The 10,000-nt window shown below is 41.2% G+C and overlaps 3 protein-coding genes across 3 annotated transcripts; all 3 read left to right on the top strand.

Moving 5' to 3' along the window:
* Positions 1–260: 260 nt before the first annotated feature.
* Positions 261–1,385, top strand: LOC138862433 (pupal cuticle protein 36-like). The gene is made up of 2 exons (XM_070124762.1): positions 261–301; positions 429–1,385. The coding sequence occupies exons 1-2, from the start codon at positions 280–282 to the stop codon at positions 1,295–1,297; spliced, it is 891 nt and encodes a 296-aa protein (XP_069980863.1). The 5' UTR covers positions 261–279; the 3' UTR covers positions 1,298–1,385.
* Positions 1,386–3,974: 2,589 nt separating this feature from the next.
* LOC138862431 (pupal cuticle protein 36-like) lies at positions 3,975–5,294 on the top strand. Its single transcript, XM_070124757.1, has 2 exons — positions 3,975–4,090; positions 4,269–5,294. The coding sequence occupies exons 1-2, from the start codon at positions 4,069–4,071 to the stop codon at positions 5,195–5,197; spliced, it is 951 nt and encodes a 316-aa protein (XP_069980858.1). The 5' UTR covers positions 3,975–4,068; the 3' UTR covers positions 5,198–5,294.
* A 3,323-nt stretch (positions 5,295–8,617) lies between these two features.
* On the top strand, positions 8,618–9,878 carry LOC113806159 (pupal cuticle protein 36-like). Its single transcript, XM_027357281.2, has 2 exons — positions 8,618–8,753; positions 8,916–9,878. The coding sequence occupies exons 1-2, from the start codon at positions 8,732–8,734 to the stop codon at positions 9,782–9,784; spliced, it is 891 nt and encodes a 296-aa protein (XP_027213082.2). The 5' UTR covers positions 8,618–8,731; the 3' UTR covers positions 9,785–9,878.
* Positions 9,879–10,000: the final 122 nt, after the last annotated feature.

Here is a 10,000-nt window from a genome sequence, read left to right as displayed (position 1 = left end):
CCCCCTTTTCGTCAGCATCAACATAAATATCTAACAAATTATACCACCAGAACAGTAACATTATCCACAATAATACTATATTTCTAATACTGCGAGTAATTCTCTTGATATAGCATTCTGTACCGGTAGTATGACCATGCTTGCAAATGCGACAAGATTTCTGCGAATAACGAAAGGCAGATCATAAGGGTCAGTGGGCGGCGCTTGGCGGGCGAGTATAAAAGGCAGGGCGACCCTCCGACCGCATCATCTTCCTTCCAGCTTCGTCTCGATTTCGATATGAGGGTTCTTGTCCTGTGCGGTAAGGGATGAAGGAGTTTCGTTGTGTGGCGTTTCCATAGGTGTCTTTGTTGATAAGCATATACATGGGAAAATATTTGTGTAAAAGGGGCAGTCTCAGTTCGCTCATCTTTTTCTCGCCTTTTCAGTGGCTGTCGGTATCGCCGCCGCAGACCTTCCTTCCACCAGCTACGGCGTCCCCAACGGAGGAGCTGGAGCTTCCAACGGAGCTTCGGGTAGCGGATTCGGAGCCTCAGGTAGCGGATTCGGAGCCTCGGGTAGTGGATTCGGATCCGCCAGCAACGGATTCGGAGCCTCAGGTAACGGATTTGGAGCCTCGGGTAACGGATTCGGAGGATCAAGCAACGGCTATGGCTACGGACAGGACGACGAAGTAGCGGCTCTGGCCGAGAGCATTCCCGGGGGCGGCGTCCCCGGCGAGGACTACCCCATCATGGCTTCCGTGCCCGACACCGGATTCTCCTGCGATGCCCAGGCGGTGCAAGGTTATTACGCCGACACTGCAGCTGAAGCCGGCTGCCAGGTGTTCCATATCTGCCAGGACCGCGCCCTCAGGCGCCAACAGGACTCCTTCCTGTGCCCCAACGGTACCATCTTCAACCAGCAGTACCTGGTATGTGACTGGTGGTTCAACGTGGACTGTTCTCAAGCTGAGAGCTTCTACTCCGTCAACGAGCTCATCGGAGTCGTTCCCGACGCCGGATACGCCTATGGCGCTGCCGTTAATGGCAACGGCAACGGCTTCAACGGCAGGAATGGAAACGGAGCCAACGGCAACGGCAGAAAGAATGGCAACGGAGCCAATGGCAACGGAGTAAACGGTAATGGAAGCAACGGTTATGGCTCTAACGGTAACGGAATCGTTGGCAACGGCAACGGTAGCGGTTCCAATGGCAACGGTGTTAATGGCAACGGAAGCAACGGCAACGGCGTGAGCAACGGTAATGGAAACGGATCCCCCGTTGCTCCTTCCACCTCCTATGGCGCTCCCTTCTGATCTGTCCGGCAGACTCTGCCCTGTCTGTTGAGTGCTTTACCTCCAAATAGAAAAGTATTTATATTTACAGTAAACTTGTCATTCATAATATGTTTTACTTTTGATCCAAATCAAATGAATGTAAATGCACACACACACGTGCATACATACATACATACATGTATATGTATATATATATATATATATATATATATATATATATATATATATTCATATATATTCATATATATACGCATACACATACAAACTTACCCACCCACACATATACACATAAACAATTGCTGCACATATGAAACAGATATATATATATATATATATATATATATATATATATATATATATATATATATATATACATATATATATATATATATATATATATATATATATATATATATATATATATGTATATATATACAATCACATGTACATGTAACACGCACACATTTATATATATATATATATATATATATATATATATATATATATATATATATATATATATAATGTATATATACGTATATATATCATCTCTATATATACGACTTACATGCACACACATACTTATCTATATAACATACATATATATATATATATATATATATATATATATATATATATATATATATATATATACATATATATACACACACAATCGCGCGCGGTGCGCTGTCACACACACATACACGCACTTATATTTAATAGAATGTGTGTGTGATAGAGTGAAAGAGAACTTGAATTCATATTACAAGCAACATTAAAAAAAAAAGTTGAATGCAATCCTTAGCATTTGACGTCATGACCAAAATTTATGACACTCATTACCATTCTGACATCTAGAAGCAGCACAATAAAGAAAACACCTTGTAATCCTCCAAATAAACCACTGAAAAAACACTCTAAAGAAAAAAAAAAATGCTTGTATAACATTCATTTGGTTGAACATTTTCTATTTTGCCAAAGTTATTCTTTCAGTTACGAAAGTTCTTTATCCATGAACTGATCACCATGACTATTGTAATCTGAAAGTCATTTTGATGCAAATAGTTTTCGCGAAGTTATTTCTTCGTGTGTGTGATCTTCAGCTTGCTTTGTAATTCTCTTACATTAAGGTCTTTTCTCCCAACATGAAAATTCAGACATTTCATCCTGCTGTAAATATTAGCCTTTTCAGTCTTGGTTGAATTACAGCCTTTTCGTCCTATATCAAATTTCAGTCTGTTCGACCTGCATTGAATTTCAACCTTTTCGTCCTTATGCTGCATTTTAGTCGCTTCGAACTACTTCAGATTTCAGACTTTTCGTCCTGTCCTAAATACCTTTTTTTGGCGTTTGTTAAATTCCAGCCTTTTCGTCCTAAATTAAATTTCAGCCTTTATGTCCTTTCTTACAATTCAGACTTTTCGTAGTACGCTAAATAGTAGCCTCTCCGTCTTTCGTTATATTCCAGCCTTTTTGGCAAATGCTGAATTCCAGCCTTATCGCCCCGCATTTTATCATTCAGAACTTACTAAACTTACAATTTCAACGAGTTCTGCTAGATTCCCCGTTTCTGTATCTCTAATATGGTTAAGGTATTGAACGTACTTCTGAACGCATTGTTTAATCAAACAGTAATGATCAATACAATGTCAGATGTTTAATGAATGTTCTTTTCATATCTTTTATTCATTTTTTTTCTTCTTTCCTTTCTTCTTTATCCTTATGTCAGTTCTGTGAGAGGATTCTGGTTTCATATTCATCGTATAGTGATTCTCCTGTGATGATCTTTCGTGGGTTACACTGATACTAATAATGGTAATAAAGTAACAGTAATAACGATAGTGATAATGATGATAGCAACAACAGTAACATCGGCAAGAATAGCAAAATAATGATAACCAATAATAAAGATGATATAATCACGATAATAATAAATATGAATGTTGAAATATAGTTGAAATAATACAATAATTTCTTCTGCATGCTATCTATATTTTTCTATTCATGCAATATGGAATAGAATTTGCATCATCTTGGTGAGGTACACTTTGCTTAAGCATTTTTTTAAAGCAAATTCAGAAGAAGGGAAATAATTACAACAAAAAGGCAGTTACCAGTAATGATAGTAACGATAATAATAATTATAATAGTAATAACAACAAACACATCAACTGGTGTCATTAATGGTGAGAGCGAAAGACCTTATTTCCTGTCTTGATTTCATTTTATGTAATTTTGAAGATGATTATACTTATACACACACACACACACATGGAATAAAAAAAAATATTTTCTTGTTATATACCTTATTTTCTTCTTTGTTCTTATTTCATTTATTTTCTTTACAGGGTGATATAGCATATGAATTGTATCATTTGGTGTATAACATGTTTCGTGTAAGCATTATTCACGATTAAATAAATTTTAAGAAAATATACTTAAAACTTTAGTAATGACCTTAATGTTACTAGAGACATCTGCATCATATAAAACGATTCTTTCCTTGTCTTCATTTCGTTTGCATTCAAATAAAATCGCTGTCAATATGCCTCAATTGATATCTAAAACACCATCAGTAATGCTGATCATTTTTGTGATATCACAAGTAATACCAGTGGTTCAGGAACGATGCAATGTCAGTTTCCTCGCGCATGCAGCTGTGACAAGATTTCCGTGAATAAGGAAAGAAAGGACTTGAAGGTCAGGGGGCGGCGCTTGGCGGGCGAGTATAAAAGGCAGGGCGTCCCTCCGACCCGCATCATCTTCCTTCTTGTCAAGTTTAATTCAACATGAGGGCTTTTGTTCTGTTCGGTAACTGATGTCATATGAATTGTAGTGGTCATTTTATGTATCGGTGTTGCATTCCCCTATCCGTACATTTCTCCTATTTCCCCTGTGTAAATATAAATGGAATTTCTGTTTCAAGGTGGCAGCATTACCTCACTAATATTTTTTTTTCACTTTTTTTTTCTTTCTTTTTCTTTTTCAGCAGTGGCTGTCGGCATCGCCGCCGCAGACCTTCCTTCCACCAGCTACGGCGTCCCCAACGGAGGAGCTGGAGCTTCCAACGGAGCTTCGGGTAGCGGATTCGGAGCCTCAGGTAACGGATTCGGAGCCTCAGGTAACGGATTCGGAGCCTCAGGTAGCGGATTCGGAGCCTCAGGTAGCGGATTAGGAGCCTCAGGTAGCGGATTAGGAGCCTCGGGTAACGGATTAGGAGCCTCGGGTAACGGATTCGGAGCCGCTAGCAACGGATTCGGAGGACCAAGCAACGGCTATGGCTACGGACAGGACGACGAAGTAGCGGCTCTGGCCGAGAGCATTCCCGGGGGCGGCGTCCCCGGCGAGGACTACCCCATCTTGGCTTCCGTGCCCGACACCGGCTTCTCCTGCGATGCCCAGGCGGTGCAAGGTTATTACGCCGACACTGCAGCTGAAGCCGGCTGCCAGGTGTTCCATATCTGCCAGGACCGCGCCCTCAGGCGCCAACAGGACTCCTTCCTGTGCCCCAACGGTACCATCTTCAACCAGCAGTACCTGGTATGTGACTGGTGGTTCAACGTGGACTGTTCTCAAGCTGAGAGCTTCTACTCCGTCAACGAGCTCATCGGAGTCGTTCCCGACGCCGGATACGCCTATGGCGCTGCCGTTAATGGCAACGGCAACGGCTTCAACGGCAGGAATGGAAACGGAGCCAACGGCAACGGCAGAAAGAATGGAAACGGTGCCAATGGCAACGGAGTAAGCGGTAGTGGAAGCAACGGTTATGGCTCTAACGGTAACGGAATCGCTGGCAACGGTAGCGGTTCCAATGGCAACGGTGTTAATGGCAACGGAAGCAACGGCAACGGCGTGAGCAACGGTAATGGAAACGGATCCCCCGTTGCTCCTTCCACCTCCTACGGCGCTCCCTTCTGATCTGTCCGGCAGACCTTGCCTTCCTTTCTACTGAGTATCTTGTGTCCAAATAGGCAAATATATTTATGTACAATTTACAATAAATATGTAAAGGTAATTAATTTTCTTTCCACTACTGTTCCATGGAGTGTAATATATAATTTTGTTGAACAAGACAGTGAAAGTATTAAAGATATTCTCTCCATTACCCGAAGCTTTATCGTAACTGATAAAGCTGATAAGTAATCAAAGTAACCACGATAAGCTTAAAACTATGGAGTTAAACGGCAGTGCAATCGGGTTCCTGCGTGGTTCATGAATTACGAATTGTCTGCTCTATTGTTGTTCAAAACTTTAGATAATTCTCTTGTATTCTTCTGATTGAATGATTTCGTGTCTGTCTGTTTAAAGACTTTTGACATGAAGACTAAATTCTGATCAGTAATTTGTGACGATTACATTTGGGACATCAAATACTTGTGAATCTCTCCGAAACAGGTATCAGGAATCAACTGAAAAACACGGAAACTTACCACGACAGATAAGTAACGAAAATATGTTCATAATTTCGAGTGAATAATGGACAATATTACCAGTAAAAAGGCCCAACGGATGACTGCAAGAAGATATATTCTCTTGTCAATGTAAATCAAAATGATATTAAACAGCGAAAATTTTCAGTTTTATTTTAAATTATTTACCACAGATAAAAGGAAATATCGGCTTCAGTTCAAATACGTAAAAATATTCTGTCTTATCGGTACATAGTTTTTCTTCAAACCTAAAAATATTGGGGGGGGGGGGGTCAAAGGGCCTAGCTCCCGGGGACTCTCAATGTCCATGCTAAGCCCGTGTATATAACACAATAAAGTGTAGGTCAGCATTATATAATATTCAACTTACATATGCTGTATTTTGTTAAATACATATTTTTCCTTTTTTATTTATCTATTTTTATTTTTTACATTTAGAAGTGCTTCCCCTACTAGCATGAAGATATTTTTTTAAGGAGAAATGTTTGGTTAGAGCAGTGTCCCATTTGTGATCTTCACTATTCTTACTATCTTATTATTATTCACTATTCTTATTATTATATTGCATCCTAAATCACTTACTCGCCAGTGAAGTCGAATACGGCCAGGCATTTAAAGCTTTAGAATTTCTTAATTGGGAAGCAGGAAAATGAGCTCAAGGTCTGCAATCTGGCGCGGGGATGACACATCATCACTGAAGGAAAATACTTTAACTATCTGTTGAAATCAGACGCCTGTCTCGCATATTCTATGGTTTTAGCATCTGCACGGCTATATGGTGGAAGTTTTTATTTATTTTTTTTTTATAGTACAATGCACAAGCACACACTATAAAGCTAATAAAATACGCTTGTTTGCAAACACGGGACCACAGACGCACTCAATTACACAAATATTTATGGATTTTGTATCCAACTCTCTTTATATATACGTGTCCTTTCTTGTGGGGCTTTCCATCTGTGTGCATACTGTACATTTACAGTGCCCGAAAAAAAGTTTAAATTGGCATTCGGAGGAAAATAAAACGTGGAAAGTTTGTTTGCATGAATAATAATGTAATTCTTTTTAGCATAATTAGTATATCATGTCCTCTTTCTGCTGCAATACCACCTGCGGTTATTTTGGCATGGATTCAGCAAGACTGTCAAATCAGAAGGCATCCATGTGAACCGCTAGCTTCTTCAGTGCCTCCAGCAGTTCTTTGATATTGCTGCGTCTTGCCTCTTGGATGTTGCTCCTCATGACGTACCATGCGTTTTTAGGGGGTTCAGATGAGGTGAGTTACCTGGCCACTCTTATAAATTTATTCCGCTTTCAATTAGAATCTTTCAGACTGTCTCTGACTGGTGGCAAATTCTCTTAAGTAATGGTAAATGTTCTTTTGATACGTTAATATCACTTCCGCTCGCTGTAACATTCTCTAGAAGAGAGTAAAGAGCTCGCCTGCCCTTATTCCCAAAGAAAGAATCCCAGACCGTAATACTGTCCACATGTATAACTATCTTGATTGTGTATTACGGATGGCAATTCGACACGGAGTTGTGGCAACGCACGAAGTTTAAAGCTCCCCTCACCAGTCTGAAAGTGCTTACATCACTCAACATCACTTTCTTTCAATCAAATAGCATCTGGCATTGATACCTTTTTGTAAAATTTCTTTTTACCCCATAGCTTTAGTGAATGGAGGCTTCACATTAACGAACCGTGTCGGTAAACAGAGGTCATTCTGAAGGCGATGCTGGATGATCCTTATTAACACATCCTTCAGGAGTTCTTGCTGCTTGTTCTTAAGAATGTATGCTGTCATAGTAGCTTTGGACATCACCCCAGCATTGAGCATCGTGTCTGTCCTTGGCAAAGTCTTCCTTGATGCTCCAGAACCATGTTTCTTGTTTTAATTTTGCGACTGTGTGTCAGCGGCATTTGAGATACCTTCATGTCTATAGGTACGCGTATTAGAAACATTCACAGTTCTAATAACGTGAAACAACGTGTTTCCTCGTTTCAAGTCAACGCATTCTGTTAGGCTGAGATGGAAGTATGTTATCAAAATGGACGTACTACAGAGGAAATTCTGCCTAGAAGATCTAATATGTTTAATCATTCATCTATCGTAGAAAATCACTCATTGGCGTAAAACAAACTTTTGGTAACTGGCTGGACATATTTCGCATCACAAAACTCCATCAGGGCAGTCCGGCCACTGTATATGCATGAATGCCTATGATATGAATGAACAGCATATGTTTACTCGTTTGTATGAATGCTTATGATATATGTTTATTCATATACATGCATAAAAGTTGTCACCATCAACACACGTCACTATTAGAGAATAGCCTCAGGAAAATATATTTATTAAAACGGTAAAGATATTAGCATCACTATCTTAAATAGTTATGATGATGAAACTACTCTTAGATGCATAAGAGGAGGATCGCTTGAGCAATCACAACCATTTAATTACAACAAAAATCAGTTTTGTACTAATAACAAAAGAGGATATAGTGACGGTAGAAATCTCTCTCATTCCGTGTAAATTCTAAAAATGGTTGTAAATGTAAGTGAAGTGCAGCGCATCATGATTTTTAGATGGGTTCACCGTATCAGCTATATATATATATATATATATATATATATATATATATATATATATATATATATATATATATATATATATATATATATATAGGCCTATATACAATATATATATATATGCATACATATATATGTAGGCCTATATACAATATATATACATATATATTACTAAATTTCATATGTATTAAATTAGTCTGCATCTGACAATGTGCTCCTTCGATATAACGCCAGTGAGAACATTATTGCAGTCCTGATGGTAAGGTCACCTATAAATGGTCCACCGCGCTTGCAGCTGTGACAAGATTTCCGTGAATAAGGAAAGGAAAGACTTGAAGGTCAGTGGGCGGCGCTTGGCGGGCGAGTATAAAAGGCAGGGCGTCCCTCCGACCCGCATCATCTTCCTTCTTGTCAAGTTAGATTCAACATGAGGGCCTTTGTTCTACTCGGTAAGGGATGTCAGATGAAATGAAACGGTCATCGTATTCTTTCTGTGCTGTACTCTCCATCTTCCCACGCCTTTTTTCAAGTTTGTCAATCATGTGCACGTAAGCGGAAGGGCATGTGTAAAAGGGGCAGTCAGTTCGCTCATCTTTTTCTCGCCTTTTCAGTGGCTGTCGGCATCGCCGCCGCAGACCTTCCTTCCACCAGCTACGGCGTCCCCAACGGAGGAGCTGGAGCTTCGGGTAGCGGATTCGGAGCCTCAGGTAGCGGATTCGGAGCCTCAGGTAACGGATTCGGAGCCTCGGGTAACGGATTCGGAGCCGCCGGTAACGGATTCGGAGCCTCGGGTAACGGATTCGGAGCCGCCGGCAACGGACCAAGCAACGGCTATGGCTACGGACAGGACGACGAAGTAGCGGCTCTGGCCGAGAGCATTCCCGGGGGCGGCGTCCCCGGCGAGGACTACCCCATCTTGGCTTCCGTGCCCGACACCGGATTCTCCTGCGATGCCCAGGCGGTGCAAGGTTATTACGCCGACACTGCAGCTGAAGCCGGCTGCCAGGTGTTCCATATCTGCCAGGACCGCGCCCTCAGGCGCCAACAGGACTCCTTCCTGTGCCCCAACGGTACCATCTTCAACCAGCAGTACCTGGTATGTGACTGGTGGTTCAACGTGGACTGTTCTCAAGCTGAGAGCTTCTACTCCGTCAACGAGCTCATCGGAGTCGTTCCCGACGCCGGATACGCCTATGGCGCAGCCGTTAATGGCAACGGCAACGGCTTCAACGGCAGGAATGGCAACGGAGCCAACGGCAACGGCAGAAAGAATGGCAACGGTGCCAATGGCAACGGAGTAAACGGTAGTGGAAGCAACGGTTATGGCTCTAACGGTAACGGAATCGCTGGCAACGGCAACGGTAGCGGTTCCAATGGCAACGGTTTTAATGGCAACGGAAGCAACGGCAACGGCGTGAGCAACGGCAATGGAAACGGATCCCCCGTTGCTCCTTCCACCTCCTACGGCGCTCCCTTCTGATCTGTCCGGCAGACTTCCTATCTCTTTGCTGAATACATTGTTCCCAAATACAAAAATATTTATGTACAATTTTCAATAAATATGTAAGTAATCACATTATTCTCTGACTTCTTAGCCAAGGTAGACGTTGCGTTGTTCCGCAGTATACAGGCACTTGGTCTGATTACATTTTTTTTCTTAATTATTATAAAACTTTGGAACTGAAATAATGATTTG

The sequence above is a fragment of the Penaeus vannamei genome, chromosome 8 (genome assembly GCF_042767895.1).
Source record: "Penaeus vannamei isolate JL-2024 chromosome 8, ASM4276789v1, whole genome shotgun sequence".
Taxonomy (NCBI): Eukaryota; Metazoa; Arthropoda; class Malacostraca; order Decapoda; family Penaeidae; genus Penaeus; species Penaeus vannamei.
The sequence above is the reverse complement of the archived record's forward strand: the minus strand, read 5'-3'. Positions and strand labels throughout refer to the sequence as shown.

Coding starts and splice junctions, on each gene's coding strand:
- LOC113806159 (XM_027357281.2), top strand. CDS start 8,732: ATGAGGGCCTTTGTTCTACTCG. Junction 8,754..8,915: donor GAGGGCCTTTGTTCTACTCG/GTAAGGGATGTC, acceptor TCGCCTTTTCAG/TGGCTGTCGGCATCGCCGCC.
- LOC138862433 (XM_070124762.1), top strand. CDS start 280: ATGAGGGTTCTTGTCCTGTGCG. Junction 302..428: donor GAGGGTTCTTGTCCTGTGCG/GTAAGGGATGAA, acceptor TCGCCTTTTCAG/TGGCTGTCGGTATCGCCGCC.
- LOC138862431 (XM_070124757.1), top strand. CDS start 4,069: ATGAGGGCTTTTGTTCTGTTCG. Junction 4,091..4,268: donor GAGGGCTTTTGTTCTGTTCG/GTAACTGATGTC, acceptor TTTCTTTTTCAG/CAGTGGCTGTCGGCATCGCC.